This window comes from Eptesicus fuscus, chromosome 13 (assembly GCF_027574615.1).
Source record: "Eptesicus fuscus isolate TK198812 chromosome 13, DD_ASM_mEF_20220401, whole genome shotgun sequence".
NCBI lineage: Eukaryota > Metazoa > Chordata > Mammalia > Chiroptera > Vespertilionidae > Eptesicus > Eptesicus fuscus.
Genome location: NC_072485.1, coordinates 39,908,408 through 39,925,158, shown reverse-complemented (window position 1 = coordinate 39,925,158; position 16,751 = coordinate 39,908,408). Strand labels below are relative to the sequence as shown.

General features: G+C 48.1%; 1 protein-coding gene across 1 annotated transcript in view; it reads left to right on the top strand.

The window, feature by feature from the left end:
• Positions 1-15,275: 15,275 nt before the first annotated feature.
• The window catches only part of RNF169 (ring finger protein 169), a 56,148-nt gene continuing 54,672 nt past the window's right edge, over positions 15,276-16,751 (top strand). Inside the window, exon 1 of the mRNA XM_054725637.1 lies at positions 15,276-15,802. Coding sequence (XP_054581612.1) covers positions 15,310-15,802 — 493 coding nt within the window. The 5' untranslated portion in view covers positions 15,276-15,309. The remainder of the gene's footprint in view (positions 15,803-16,751) is intronic.

Genomic DNA, 16,751 nt, shown 5'->3' with positions numbered 1-16,751 from the left:
GAACGTCACAGCACTCACATCTGAAAAAGTGAAGGCCCTGATGCCAGGAGCCTAGAATACCCTTACCAGCTAGCTCCCCTCCTCCCCACACAAGCCCTGACCAGGCCGAAACCAGCACAGCTCTACCATGAGACCAGAAAGGTCTCAACCCGCCTCTCCATCCTTACTACCCTAGAGTTCAGGCCATCATCATCCCTTATTGGACTTTCCCAACAGCCTTTTAACACGTCTTCTGCCCCTAGTCTTGTCCCCTCCAATCTATTTTTCTTGCACCTGCCATAAGCACTAAATGTAATTATTTAAACAAAATAATTACATTTAGTGCTTAATTGCAGAAGTAATCTCATCCCAAGGATCTGGGACACAGATCTTTTCCTTTCTCCAGGTTGTTTAAAATCTGCTGTTGTCATATAGTCACTTCTTAGATGTAAGAGGTAGATTAAGATTGGCCTCCCCTACATCCTTGACACTCCCTCTGGCAGTCTTCCTCTGTGTCCCTATTCCATTCCCAGCGCAGGACAATCCCTCCTTCGCCTCCACAGGGAAGGCCTGCACCCCTCGGAGCGTGTTGGCCATGCTCAGTCCTCTTCAGTAAGGGCTGGTTGTCAAAGTGCTGCTTGCTCACCCCCAGCCTGTGGCTGGTGCTTGATACCTGGTGCTGCAGGAGTACTTGAATTAGTAGGATCCTCGGAAGGGAACCACCAGCTCTATCCAGACAAGGAGCGCTCAGACTCTGACATCCAAAGGGCAGGGTCCTTACCTGGGCGCTCTCCCTCACTGGCTGGGACATTTTGGGTAAGTACATCCATCCCTGCCTTGGACCTCAACTTCCTGCCCAGCTTCTCCTGCAGAGCTGCTGGAGACTCCAGCGAGAGCTGGAGGGCAGAACTCGGAGAGGAGCCAGAAATGATATGGGATGTTGAACCGCAACCCACTCGGGTAGGGAATCACATTTCCAGGTTGAAACACTTCTGACTGGCTGTCGGTGAAGGTATCTTCCTGTTCTGAGGCCGGGCTCCCCCCTCAGAACAGAGAGGAGGATGCTAGTCTGCCCCCTCCTGAACAGAGGGCACTGGGAACAACCAGTGACCCCAGAAACAGCTTCCGCAGGGCCCTCAGAACCAGGGCCAACATGACCTGTCTCCCCAGTGCCCTTCAGGCTTAACTTCTCCTAGACCAGTGGTCGGCAAACTCATTCGTCAACAGAGCCAAATATCAGTACAACAATTGAAATTTCTTTTGAGAGCCAAATTTTTTAAACTTAAACTTCTTTAACGCCACTTCTTCAAAATAGACTTCCATTTTGTGGAAGAGCCACACTCAAGGGGCCAAAGAGCTGCATGTGGCTCGCGAGCCGCAGTTTGCCGACCACGGTCCTAGACCAGTCTGGCCAGTCTCTTCCTCTCCATTGAGTACACTGTGTATGCCATCAAGCTTCCTTTTTTGTCTTGGCTTTCAGGGAGTTCAAGAGTTAAATTTAGCCCTGCCCCGGGTTGCTCAGTGGTGAGAGCATCAGCCTGCACAAGGAAGGGTCACAGTTGGATTCCAGGTCAAGGGCATGTACTTGGGTTCCAGGTTCCATCCAGCATATGGGAGGCAACCAACAGATGTGCCTCTCTCACATCAATGTCTCCCTCTCTCTCTCTCTCTCCTCTCCTCCCTCCCTCCCTTACACTATATCTAAAAATCAGCAGAAACAATATTCTCAGGTGAGGATTAACAACAACAACAAAAGAATTAAATTTAGTGCTTAATTGCAGAAGTAATCTCATCCCAAGGATCTGGGACACAGATCTTTTCCTTTCTCCAGGTTGTTTAAAATCTGCTGTTGTCATATAGTCACTTCTTAGATGTAAGAGGTGGATTAAGATTGGCCTCCCCTACATCCTGCTCATTCTACTGCAGGAAAGGTCTCTACCATGAGACCAGAAAGGTCTCAACCCGCCTCTCCATCCTTACTACCCTAGAGTTCAGGCCATCATCATCCCTTACTGGACTTTCCCAACAGCCTTTTAACACGTCTTCTGCCCCTAGTCTTGGCCCCTCCAATCTATTTTTCTCGCACCTGCCATAAAAATTATGTTGATCATTTCCACAGACAAATCTGATCACATCACTTTTCCACTTTTCCATCATTGGAAATAAAAAGTAAATAATATTAAATGCAATGTGGTATCCTGATTGGATTCTGGGACAGTGAAAGGACATCAGTGGAAAAACTGGTGCATAAAGTCCATATTTTAGTTCATAGTAATGTACCAATGCAGGTTTTTTAGTCTTGACACATGTGCCATGGCTATGCAAGATGTTAACTCTGGGGGAAGCAGGTGAAAGATATACAGGGTGGAACAAAAGTAGGTTTTCAGTTGTTCGTATGGAATATAATACAATAATTAATAAATAATGCAAGAATAAACTGTTTTTGCGTACTCACAACTGTAAACCTACTTTTACCCCACCCTGAATGGTTCTTGGATAAGAACTCTGTACTATCTTTGCAACTTTCTGTCAATCTAAAACTCTTCCAAAATAAGAATTTTAAGTGAATAAATAACAGAAGAAAACATCATTGGCCTCCTATGACTTCCATGTTAGAGGAAAACAGTCTCCCTGGCCATCCGTGTGGCTCAGTCGGTTGGAGCATTTTCCCACGCACCAAAAGGTTTTGGGTTTGATTCCAGGTCAGGGCACATACCCAGATTGCCCTGGTCAGGGCAAGTGTGGGAGGCAACCGATTGATGGATGTTCTCTCTCTCTCTCTCTCTCTCTCTCTCTCTCTCTCTCTCTCTCTCTCCCTCTCCCTCCTCTCTCTCTAAAATCAATAAAAGCATGTAAAAAAGCTAACAAACAAATCATCCGCATTGGGTTAAAAACCATGCATATTTTGGCTCCTCTTTACCATCACCACCCACCCTGCACTGTACAAACCATTCACCTCCCCAAACGGCACCTCTTTTCATGCCTCCATAGCTTTCTGTGTTTTCCTTCTGCCTGACTTTCTCCTCCTTCATTAAGTGAATCCCTTTTTACTTTTCAAAGTCAACTCTCTTCATCCCCCTCCACCGTCCTTCTATTCCACTCTGGCAAAGGGAGTCAAATACAAGGAGCCTAGACTTTGGGTCAGCTCTGAGTCACTTCCTCTCCGAGGCCTTCTCTGAATCCCCTTAGCAAAGTGATTTTTTGGTACCCCTTTGTACTGTAGCTACTGGAGTGTAAATATTTACTTGCATTTCTACCCTGCACTGTGAGGGCAGGGGTCTCTTTCATTTCTATCTATATTTCCAGCACTTAGCAAAGTCCCTGATACACAAAGATACTGAATAAATAATTGCTTCATGAATGAGTGTAGGCCTCAGTGATTTGAAAGATATTATTCTTTCATGGGAGGGCTTACAGCACCCCTATTGCCTTCGGTTTTAATTAATGATTGACATAAACAAGCAGTTGAGGAAAGTTTCTGTGTCTCCTGTACAACTGCTGTTGAAAATGGTTGTCCACATATTGTCTCATAGCCTTTAAGCAATGAGATTTGATAAATTCTTCCAAAAAATCATATCTATGCATAGCAATTTGTTGCACCAGGTTTGTCCGGGACCTGCTTGCTTCCCGCTTGGGGAACTCACTCATTGCCTTCCAGGGCAGCCCATTGCACTGTTGGACAGCTCTGTTAGAAAGTTAACTGAAATCTGATTCTCTGGGACTCCCCGCATCCGCTCCAGCTCTGTCCCCAGGGCTGCACCGAGCAAGCCATCCTTCTGTCTTTTGAGAGTTCTACAGAGATGTGAGGCAGAGGACCCCTCTTCCATACTCTCCTCCTTCCCAGTTCTAGTCCTTGGACCCTTCACGCCACATTAAATTCTCTCTTTCTTCAAATGTGCTGAGCTCTTTTGCTTGCACTCACCTACTCTAAAGTGAGTTCCTTGAGAACATAGACTGAAGGAGTACTATTTATCGAATATCTTCCCTAGTCTTCAGCACACAGCTTTGCACACAGTAGTTATTAAATAAAGGCTTGATGAAAAATGTCCTTGTTCCTTCAAATAGTCCTCTTGAGACATGTTATTTGTGGGTCAAATGCCTCCTCTTGGGCTGCAGGCTTGATTATGTAAAATTAACATGGCAATAGGCTATAGAGATCAGTGTTGAGGAAAAGACTTCTTAACCCAGCCCACTTAATTCTGAAAGGTTCTAATTGCAGATGCACCGCCCAGCCAGTGTGGCTCAGTGGTTGAGCATAGACCTATGAACCAGGAGGTCACAGTTAGATTCCTGCTCAGGACATATGCTCAGGTTGTGGGCTTAATCCCCAGTGTGGGGCATGTAGGAGGCAGCTGATTAATAACTCTGTCATCATTGAAGTTTCTATGTCTCCCTCTCCCTTCCTCTCTAAAATCAATTTTAAAATATTTTAAAATATAAAAATAAAAGCAGATGCACCACAAGAGAGTTAATCTAATACTACATAATAGAGACTCTCCATCAGTGGTGTGTTTAACAACCAGCTTTCTAAGGGGGAAAAAAGCCCTTGTTTTATAGCAGTTACCAATTGCCATGGTATCAATACTCCCACCATGGCCAATTTCAAGCTGCCAATGTGAACATCATTGAATGTGAAGTTGAGAAGAGATGTACAGTAGGACTCCGTTATGTAGTATTTCCATCATACAGGTACAACAGACATAAACAATTTTAAGAACACTGATATTAAAATATGGTAAAATAATTAGGAGGTGATGAGTTTGACTATTTTGACTTACGTTTATATAATTTAATGTTTAGTAATGATTGTGTTTAACAACCAGCTTGCAAAATTCCTGAAAATTTAACATTCAACTGTCCTGAGCCTTTACAAGCCAGTTTTGGTTACTTTTTTTAAAGATAAAATTGAGGCCCAATTAATACAACATTATATTAGTTCACGTGTATAACATAATATATGTATATATTGTGAAATGATCAGCACAATAAGTCTAATTAACATTTGTCACCACACAGTTACAGAATTTTTTTGTGTGTGTGGTAACTTTTTATTTTAAAAAAGTAACAGTTTTGGTTACTTTTTTTAAAGATAAAATTGAGGCCCAATTAATACAACATTATATTAGTTCACGTGTATAACATAATATATGTATATATTGTGAAATGATCAGCACAATAAGTCTAATTAACATTTGTCACCACACAGTTACAGAATTTTTTTGTGTGTGTGGTAACTTTTTTATTTTTTAATCCTTGACTGAGGATATGATTTTTTAAGTTGATTTTAGAGAGAGGAAGAGAGATAGAATGAGAGAGATAGAGAGAGATAGAGATAGAGATAGAGAAAGAGAGAGAGAAATATGAGAGAGAAACATTGATTGGTTGCCTCCCAGAGGCGCCCCGACCAGGGATCAAACTTGCAACCTGGGTATATGTCCTGACCAGGAATTGAACCCACCACCTTTTGGTATGTAGGATGAGGCTCCAACCAACTGAGCCACTGTGGTCAGGGTTCTTGTGATAACTTTTAAGATATAATCTCTTAGCAACTTTCAAATATGCAATACACTATTATTAACTACTAGAGGCCCGATGCACTAAGATTCGTGCAAGAATGGGCCTTCCTTCCCCTGGCTGCTGGCACTGCTTTCACTCTGGCTGAAGCCGCCTTTCCCCCTTCCCACGTGGCCCAGAGGCCCAGAACAGCTAGGGTGGTGTGGAATGTCTGCGTCGTCGCCATGGCGATGACACAAGAGTCCCACCCCACCCCCAACCGTTCTGTGCCTGTGTATACTAATTAACCCACCATCTTTGTTGGGTTAATTTGCATACTCACTCCTGATTGGCTGGTGGGTGTCACGAAGGTATGGTCAATTAGCATGTTACTCTTTTATTAGGTAGATAGGTGCCATATACTGCCTTTACTTGATGATGTCCTGAAAGGGGAGACTCTTAGAGCTGGCTCCAATTTAGATACATTAGGAGGAAAGTTTTATTTAAAGGAGCTGTCAGAGTTAATTTATTTGTAAAGTGAACAATCTCCATTCTATTCCCAACCTTCAACCAGGTCAGAGTTACTAAGCCATGTAACAAATACCTATCTATATAAAACCCTAAGCAACCAGTCAACTGTTGACCAGTCAACCATTTGACCAGTCACTATGACGCGCACTGACCACCAGGGGGCAGAGGCTCAACGCAGGAGCTGCCCCCTGGTGATCAGTGTGTACCCATAGCTGACTGACAGGTGCCAGACTGCGGGCTCATGGCTGGGGAGCTTGGCTGCGCGGAGTGAACTTCTCCCACCTCCTAGTGCGGTGGTGGCTGGTGGCGGCAGGCGCAGTGGGGCCAGGATGAGTAGGATCAATGAGGCACCTAGCCAGTGCTCAGGCTTCTCCCCGGCCGCCTTGTAGTTTCCCGCACTACTACATCCCTTGGAGGATGTCGGACTGCCGGTTTGGCCTGGCCTGTGGGGATCTGGCTGAAACAAGCAGTCCAACATCCCCCGAGGGATTCCGGATTGCGAGAGGGCACAGGCCAGGTTGAGGGACGGGACCCCCCCAGTGCAGAATGCACTGGGCCTCTAGTTTACTTAAACCATACTGTTATTTTAGAACATCTTCCTTTGGATCTCCAGCTATTGTGCATACAGTTGGCCTAAATAAATGTCTGTAGAATGGTGAATGGACCTCAACACCCCCAAGTAATGCCTGGTAAATCGTGGGTACTCAATATCTGTATGAATGAGTTAATGGGTTTTCTTAAAGCGAGGTTCACTTTAAGAAGATCCTGTATTGATTTGTATGGGTTCTTCTGAGACTATGTGAATATTCCCAAGTCTTTTTTCTCTCTCAATGGGCCCTCTCTTCCCAGGGCAAACTGCACACAGAAATTCTGATGGAGGAGGTATCAGGAACCAGGATGAAGGAACACAGAGCCCTTAATTTCACAGAGCCCCGATGAGGGGAGCTGCGTGGGCATAACGTGTCTTCCGTGGAAGACATGGAGTGAGATCATCCCTCATCCAGGTCCTAAGCTCTGCCACCAACCAGAGGTCTCCTCCACTGCAGGTGTCACCACTAACCCAGCACTGAGAATAGAACTTCGGCTCCTGCTCCTGCTCCTGCCTCCTCCACGCGCAGGGGGACTTCCAAAAGCAGTTTGTCCTCAGAGACTTCTTCCCACGGGTCTGTGAAGATGGAGATGGAGTGCCAGAGAACAGTGCCAAATTCCCTGGGTCCCACAGCGTGATGGCGGCAGGTACTATACCCACCCAAAGGTGGGAAAGAAGAGCCACCAGAGTCAGCTTGAAAAATGCTAATCAGGACAGGTCACTCCCTTAACTTAAAACTTCTCCATCGCACTCGGAATAAAATCCAACCCCTGTACCACATTTTGTAAAACCCTCCATGACCTGTCCTCTGCCTACCCTCAGACTTCGGCCGTTCTCCTTGTGCCTGCTCTGCTCTAACGCGCCAGCCTTCTTTCTGGTGCACCAAGCTGTCTGGATCCTCTGCAGGGTCTCTGCTCTTGAGGTTTCTCCTGCTTGCAATGACCTCCCTCAGCCTTTTCCCTGACTGACACTTCATTCAGCTCAAATGCTGCCTCCTTGGCGAGGTTTCCCTGGCCCAACCTATCTCATAATGTCCCCATCATTTTCTGCCATATTGCCTTGTGCTGTTTAAAAAGGATTTTTAAAAATTGATTTTTTTAGAGAGAGAGAGAGAGAGCGCAAGAGAGAGAGAGAGAGAGAGAGAGAGAGAGCAGGGATAGAATCAGAAACCTTGGCATATGGGGACGACACTCTAACCAACTGAGCTACCCAGCCAGGACGTGTTGCCTTGTTTGATTCCCTTCGTGTCACTTACCATGATCAGAAATGTATTTCTTCGCTTGTATGTTACCTGCTTTTCCCATGAGCATAAAAGCTCCATGACAGCTTGGACCTTAATTCTTGATCACTGCTATATTGCTAGTTCCTAGAATAGTGCCTAGCACATAGTGAAGGCTTACTATTTTTTAAGTAAATGAAAATAAATAGAGGATAGAATATTTATCTGGATTATCTGATTTATGTGAGGAATAAACCTTAAACTCAAGACTCCAAATCCTTGGAGTCCAATCACCGTGGTATTTTTTATAGTTATTATTACTACCTTCATTTCTATTCATCTCACAAGCGTCATTACCAACAACAGTGCTACATGGCACATGGGGATACTTACTATTGAGTAAATGAATGGACATCAACTTTATCGCTGACCTCAAACTTCCTTATTTCCTCCTCCCTTTCCAGTCCAGCTTCTTGTCCATACTATGCACCAGCTACTCAGAAGCAATCATTTTCACCATGTTCTCCTGTCTCTGTGTTTTGACTTACTCTGCTATTCCTTCTATTTGGAATTCCCATGCCTTCTCTGCTGAGTTCTCGTTTTTCCTTTAGGGCCCAGTTTTGTATCCAGATAGTCAGACACTTCCTCTTCTGTGGTTCCATACTGCTTTGCCTGCACCACTGCTAAAAACTCATTTCCTGAATTATAGCTGTTCGTTGACATATCTGTTTTCTCCCCTCGATAGTAATCTCCTTGAGGGCAGGGACAGTACATCTTCACCCACGTATTCTCAGGAACTGTTTCCAGGCTTTCCACTTAGCAGTTTCACAATTATTTGTTGAAATCCTCCATCTGGTATTAGAGCCAGCCATGTGCTAGGAGCTGGAGAAGATGTACAATACGAGTCAAAGCATGACCCCTGGTCCTGAGGACTTATAAGCTAATTGTAGCGACACGTCTATTACATAGACAAGATACCGTTAAAAACCAGTGTATTCTAAAATTAAACATGAGACCGCAGTAGCTAGGGGTGATGGAACATGTAGAGGACTGGGGAAGCCGACTTGGTTTCTAGTTCCTACTATGCAGCTTTGACAAATTATTTCCCTCCTGTAGACCTCGGTTTTTTTGTTTGTTTTTCTTTGTAAATGAAGAGGTTTGATCAGAAGCCTTTGCAATTTTTCTAAATCCGGTTGCAGCTCTGACATTCTGAGTTTGGCTCCATGGAAACTGTGTAGAAGAGACCGTGGGGAGAGCTCAGTAGTGTTAGCTTGCCCCCTGGTGGTCGCTCAACGACATCACAGCCCTGGGAGCCGCCCATAGGCTTTTGTCAGGAATGAAGGACCACAGCAGAGCCTGGAGCCTAGGGAACAAAAGGCACTGTGGGACAATGACCGCTGTAGAAGAGATCCAATCAGGTTTCTCACTAGTCACTTGGTATAGAATCCTGTCTTCCTTCAGGACGAAGGAACTTGGGAGGCCATGCTCTCTGTCCTCAGTCTCCAGCAAAATCCACCTTATATCTATTTCCTAACTAGAGGAAGTCAATCTTTGGGAGGCTGTTTTGTGACCCCACTCCTGACTTGTTCTTCTGATTCCATCACAGTGCTCTCATCTGAGACCAATTCTTCATCCTGGTCAGTATAAATATCTATTTATTTATGACAAAGTGGGGGTTTTCTCCCTCCCCCTCTCTCCTGGAGTAGGGTCATGAACCCTTCCTTCTGGGGCACTTGGTCTAGGCAAAGTGAAGGTAATAGCATTTCTTTGATGAGATGGGAAAAAGAGATAGACTCCACTAGAATGAGGCGTGTTCTTTCCATTGTAACAGGTGGCCAAACTAGCAGAGACAGGTTTGTTTTTTTGGCTGTTTCTCTGAAGTGGGTTTAGGGAGGGCCATTTGCCCATTTATTTCCTCAATCTCTGTGTGTTGAACTTAAAGGACTTTTTTTTTCTTGTATAAGTATGATCTTTGAGAACTTAACGACTTCTTAAAGTTACCTCTATTCCTTCAAAAAAAAAAAAAAAAGAATCACGAAGTCAAAGAAGAAAATGGTTGCTTGAAATACTAGGCCAGAGCCTTGAGGAAGAAGGATAGAGACTCTGAGGGTAGGGGAGAGAGGAGGGACGACCAAGGGGATGGGAGGGAGGTGCAGGCAGACAGATTCTAGGTGGATATATAGTTATCTAGAGGGGACATTTAAAGAAATTAAAGAACTATTTTTCTCCACTAATGTGCTTGTTAAACAGTTTTCTTTTTGGCAATGCACTGTACTTTGAACCTTGCTAGATGTTAAAGGCATAACTAAGGAGATGACATTCATTCATTCCACAGCATCTGGAATGTGTCAAGTACTGTACTTAAAGCTGGGCTCAGCATCCATACCTTGTCTGCTTGGTTCACTGCTGAATTCTCAGCACCTGCCTTATCCTGCAACATGGTAGGTGCTCAATACATAGTTGTTAAATAAGTGACTGTTAGCCACACTATATTTTTTCCAACGATATCTCAACTCCATGGGGGTGGGATGAAGTCTGCTTAGAGTATTTTTATTCATCACTGATAATTATAGGGTTGAGAGTTATTCTTATAAAATTCATGTGTAACACTCCCTTGGGGTATTGGGGGACATTACATAAACCTTGTAATGTCCCCCACTACCCCAAGTTTATTTCTCTATAAAATGGAAATAATATGTCAACCTTACAGGGTTATTTTTGGTTTAAATTAGATATATTATTGTTTAGCAGGCACTAGCACATGGTAGTTGCTCAATATATCCTAGTTTCTTTTCCTCCCCAATTTTCTAGCCTCTTGTCCAACTCGGTGTCGTAGCCACATTGAATTCCTTACCACACAGGTCCTGAACGGTTATACCTTTGTGCCTCTGCCCTTGTTTTCCCTCTGCCTGGAATGCCTTCCCCTGTCTGCCTGGTGAACTCCTGCTCATCTTTCAAATCAGAGCTCACATATCCCCTCCTCTGTGAACCTTCTCCAACCCCCCACCCCAACTTTGTTCTCTGCCTCCATAGCACCTTATATGTGTCTTAGTTATAGAGCTTGCACTTCTGTTACAATTCTTTTTTTCCGCCCTGTTACAATTATTTATTAATACCTTTGCCTCTCTGCCAGACTGTGCTCTTCAGGGGGCCAGGGACCAAGACTTGTTTGTACGTTTAGCGTGTTTGGAGAGAATCTGGAGGAGGCTGGAAAGGTGACGGCTAGAAGGTTCAGCATTGCAAAAAGAACTACTACTTCTTCCTCTGCAACGAAAGGGAAGCAACTGGAGATGAGTAATCGTGTAGCAAGAATCGAGAAAGCAGAAGGGAAGGGGCCAAATCTCCAGGGGAAATCTGGCTGGAGGAAGAAAGAGCGCAGGAAGAAGATGCCACCCGGAGAGAGGAGGAAGGGAAAGGAGAGGTGAGAGACGAAGCCCCCTCCTTCCTAGATGTGTGAGGTCTCAGGATGGACTCAGTGCCCGGTTAGCAAGAAGGGGTTCCTGGGTCTGAGACAGGAGAACAGCGTGTCTTCACCGTGGGCGTTTCTCAATCCGGCAGGGAGAAGCTGGCGCCCCCAGCTGGAGGGAAGCGGGAGGAGCAAAGAGGGAAGGTTTGCGGTGCTGTGGATGAGGAGTGCTGAAGGGAGAGTGGTGGTATGGACCAAGGGGAGCTATCTATCTAGGAAGACACTATGAGAAGGATGGCAGGGAAATTCGGCAGCACAGCAATCCTCAGAAAGTATGACAGGAGGGGCAGAGCGAAAGCGGCTGGAGAGGAAGCACTGGCAGGCGTGGCCGCACTGCTACCTTTCCCAGCTGGCATCCTGGATGGCAGCGCTCAAGTGAGTCCGGGAACCCTTCGTCCTGGTGGCCTGTGGTGCAGGGGAAGGCTTCGGGAAAGAAACAACACAGGACACGCAGGCTTGCTCTATCGCAGGCCGTCAGCCCAAGCCTCTCGGCTTGTTTTATAATTTACAAAGCAGCCTTGACAAGCATTTTCAGGTGACACTTCAAAAACAACAAACCAATGTCTCAGTCAGAGTACTTTGATGCAAACAACAAACAGAATTTGTAATTGAAAAAAAAAAGGGGGGAAATTTACCGAAAGGATGCAAACTGTTGACGGGAAGGCCGGAGAGTTGAATACGGAAAACGGGTGATAACCCAGACAAGGCCAGGCAGCAGGCACCACAACCAAGGTCATACCAAGGTCAGAAACAATCGGACCTGGCCACCACCCACGGCAGGAACACCGACCTCCGAGCGGCCCACTGTAGTTGAACACTTACTGCCTCTGTCGCTCTGAATAATTCTAAACTTGTCCATATGTCTTTGCAGCATTCTCTGAAGATTCAAAGTTCAGAGAGGCGCGGCCAGGCGGCTGAGCCTAGGTCAGATGTCACGTTCTGGCTGCTTCGGGTCAGGGAGACGAGTATCTTCCTGCTTCAGCCTCCCTGGTCTCAGCAGTACGGCAGAGAATGGGGCATTCTCCCAAATAGGAAGAAGGCTTAGGTGCTGATGGTGAACGAAACTAAACAAAATGCCGACCATGTCCTCCTTTTTTAAGACTGCCTTTCCTTTTCTTGTATGTCAGTTGTCAATGAGGATCATAATCTCAGGCTCCTGGGCTTGACGTGTTAGAACCATCCCCGTCTCCCTCATTTCCACACAGAGTGAATAACTCTCCAGATTTCTTTTTTTTTTTTAATATATTTTATTGATTTTTTACAGAGAGGAAGAGAGAGGGATTGAGAGTTAGAAACATCGATCAGCTGCCTCCTGCACACCCCCTACTGGGGATGTGCCCGCAACCAAGGTACATGCCCTTGACCGGAATCGAACCTGGGACCTTTCAGTCCGCAGGCCGACGCTCTATCCACTGGGCCAAACCGGTTTCGTCTCCAGATTTCTTATAGTGGCCTTGTCTTCTTTCACTGCACCTGCCTTCGTAAGACTACTTTGGCAGCAGCAATGGAGGAGAGAAGGGACTGGAAATTGGGAGTCAGACTTCTAGAATGTTAGGGCTAGAGGAGATCTTTGAGTTGATCTGTTGGTGATCTCGGTAGATCTGAGGTGGGACTTCGGCATATGTGTGAATATGTGTGTGTGTGTGTGTGTGTGTGTGTGTGTCTTTGTGAGGTGCACCCCAGGTTGGGAACTGCTGAATTCCAACAGCCTTGCTTTAAAGATGAGGAGACTGAGGCCCAGAGGTAAAAAAAAAAAAAGTTACCTGTTTGAAATTACACACAATGAGTTAGTGAAAGGGGTGATGGAGCCAGGACCAAGCCCAGACCTCCTGGCTTTTGAGAGAGCGCTATGCAGACCTCTTGCTTTTTCCCCTCTGCAAAGTGACATTTCCTGTCTGTATTTGTCTCCGAGAAGGCATGCCACACTTCTGTGGCTCAGCTCCTCCAACAGCAAACAGGCTTCAGATGAAGTGCCCCCCGACAGTCAGGAGCGAACCGCCCACTCCAAGGGCCCCGTTTCCGATGGTAGCTGGCTTGGTCTCTGGACCACAGGCCTCCCTTGTCAGAATCCGGGCAAAGAGTCCTCAGGAACTGCCAGTGGGGAGTGAACGGAGGAGGACCCCTGGACAAAGGACAGTGCAGCGGAGGCCACCCTTCTGTGTTTGGCAGGATTCTGACTGTCTGGGCCTCTGTAAACACAAGCCCTGTTTCAATTACTCATTGACCCTTCTTCAGTTCTTGACTGTTCTGTAGCCATCTGGTTCTCATCTTGGGAATCCACTTCGTTCTTTTTTTTCCCCTGCTCTCTGCCTTGGATTGGTTTACCACCACCTCAGGCACTGTTTCCGGACAATCTCGTGGAAACCCGGGGCCTCTGATGCCTTTCCTTGCAATTGTGTTGCTTCTTTGGACTTGGCTCTCCTTACAAAACTTGTGTTTTCTTATGAAGATTCCCAAAAAGAAATGCCATTTTCTTAATGCCTTCCTGCTCCAAAACTACTTTAGTGCAAAAATAAAATAAAAAATAAAAAAACAAAGGATGGGAGAATTGCTAGAGCAGAGGTATATCAGAGGGGAGCCATTCTTTCTCCCATACTCTCTGCATCCGGAATGGGGACTGGCATCCGATTCTGAGCACCCCCCAGTGACGAGCCCAGCTAGGGATGATGTGGTCAGAGCTGTCTTTTAGAAAGCAACTCCAAGGGCTGTGGGAGATGGATTGGAGGAAGAGAGGCTGTGGGCAGGAAGACAATCTATCGAAACTACTGCCATCGTCTAGGTGAGAGATGACGAGACCCGAACGGAGCGGCGGGGGAGGCATAAAGAGAGGATAGGTGAGAAAGGAGCCATGATGGTGGGAGAACGGACAGAACCAAGAAACGGACGGGTGTGGGAGATGATGGAGAAGTAAAGGTGACTAGGTTTGGAGCTTGAGGAATTGGGAGGATAGTGCCTTTAAGAGAATGAGGAAAAGAAGAAGAGCTGTTTTGGAAGGAGGGTGGGGGAAAAACAACAACACGTGACTTCAGCTTTGCACGTCAGAGATGCAGACGTCCAAGATGACATTTCCATCGGGCAGTTGGACATGCAGGGCTGCACTCAGGTCCAGACTGCAAGGAACAACTTGGGATTTCAGCTGGAGGAATGTGTGCGCAGGAGGTGGGGGGGAGGGGGGAGGCGGCAGAGTGGGAAGAGGCTGAGGCCTGACCTAGAGGAACACCCACATGTAAGCCCCAAACTAGGGGGGGCGGTGTGTGTGTGTGTTGGGGGGCGGGGGGAGGAGACTCAAAGGAAGGAGTCGGAGACAGAGCTGAGGGAATGAGAAAAACCGGGAAAGTGTTTTTCCAGCTAAAAGAGGGGAGCTCCAGGAAGGACCTGGAGAAGGATATGGAGATGAGGACTGACAAGAAGCTCTTATTTTTGGCCCTTAGTTTCAGGTCACAGCAGGCCTGCTCTCGGTCACAAAAGCTACCCTCACGTCAAAGGAAGCCCGGAGGGAGACAGGGTTCTGGGTAATTCACATACTCCCCACGCACTTTAGCGTCCGTTAGGAGGCTCCTGCAGGATAAGTAAGTGTAATTACTTCAGAAAGCTTAATATCGCTCAGAATTCCCAATAAACCCCTCAGTTCTCACCTTCATTTGGTTGCATGAAAGGAAATTGCAAAGACTGCCGAAGGAGGCTGAAGATCGGCTGTAGAAACTATAAGGAACTAGAGGCCCAGTGCACAAATTTGTGCACGAGTGGGGGGAGGGGGGAGTGGCTGCAAGCGGTTGGCCCACCGCCCTGCCCCCTGGTCAAACACCCCATGGAACTCCTGGTTGAGGGGACAATTTGCATATTAGCCTTTTATTATATAGGATTATCATATAGGATATTAACGAAGTATCCCCTACCACCAACCAAGTCCAGGAAGAACCTTCTCCGGGCCCGCCCCGCCCCCTCATGAATATGCAGATGAGCCGCCGCCGCTCCCTGCCCGCCCTCTACCCCTCTCCCTCGCAACGGACTCGCCCTCAAACGGGAAACAAGATGGCGGCGGCAGGTCCGAGCACTCGGGCCTCTTCCGCGGCGGCCGCGGCAGCGCTGAGTCGGCGGAGCCGGCGGGGCCGCTGTGACGAGATGGCGGCGGCCAAGGCTGGGGCGCAGGGCCGGGCCTCCGGCCGCACGCTGCTCGTGTTGCCGCAGACGTTGCTGCAGCCCCCGCCGCGGTCGGAGGAGCCGGGCTGCGCCGGCCGCTTGGAGACCCCCGGGGAAGCGGCGGCCCTGCCTGGCGGCCACTCGCGGTGCCGAGGCTGCGCCCAACGCGCCGCCGACGCAGCGGGCCCGGCTTGCCCGCGCTGCCGCGCCCGCGGCCCGGGCTGGGCCCGCCGTCGGGCCCGCGACGACGGCCAGGCCAGCGCGGAGGTGCCGGGCGAGCGCGCCCGCCGCCAGCCGGAGCGCTGCCGCCCGCGCCGGGACGGGGGCGCGGCCGCCGCGGGGCCCAGGCCGGAGCCGGAGCCGCGCGCCGCGCCCGCGGAGCCAGGTGGAGCCTCCCCTCCTCTCCTTGGGGTCCGGGGCGAGGCCGAGCGCGCCCGGCGCCCCAGCCCGGCCTGGTTCGCGGGGTGGGGGGTGGGGAGGGGGGGTCCCAGGCCCCACGGGAGCGGGTGCGGAGAGTTCTCCTGCGGTTGCATGATCTGTTTCTGAATTTTGAACTTCGGAAAGAAAGTAGGGGGCTGGATGGGTTTGGAGGGGCCCCTGCGCCCTGCGTGAGTCAGAAGTTCGGAGGGAGCCCTCGCATTTCTTGGAACAAGTTAGGGCCAGGCAGGTTGGACCCGCGGTGGGAGGAGGGCGCTGAACTTCGGGGGCCCTGGAGGGCCCAGGGGTGCTCGGTGGGTGCTGGGTGAAGAGCTAGGGGTCGACTTGCTTGTGGAGTATCTGCAGTTGGGGAACAGGTTGAATTTGAGGATGTGATGGGGGGAGCTCTTCAGCCTCGAGATCAGAGCGAGTGAAGGGAATGAGCGCTTACGTGCAGTTTTCACAAAATCTTAAAAAAAAAAAAAATGCATGTTCAGCACAGCCTGGCACACAGCGAGGACACAGCCAGTGACGGGGTTTTCCTCGTCTCCTTACAATAACACTAAAACCCAGCTCCAGTGGTCCCCAGGGAAAAGAAGAAGCGGGATGGGGTTTCCAGGCTTGGGGGACAGACTGGTTGGCGGGGGCTGCTTTGATCCCCACGGCAGTGGTGGAGTTTCCTGCCATCATCCTGGCAATGAACAAGTTTTAGTCGGGACTGTTGCCTTCAGCTTTGCCTTTCTTACCTCCTGCAGCCTGCCCACTCTTGACCTGGTGCCCTGTTAACACGCACAACAAAACTGTTGTCGCTCAGTTTAGGACTCTGAGACACACCCAGTCAACGCATCTGCTTTGATAAAAAAGAATGCGTACCTAGGAGATTTTCAAGAGACATAATCAGGAAAGGCTAGATGTGT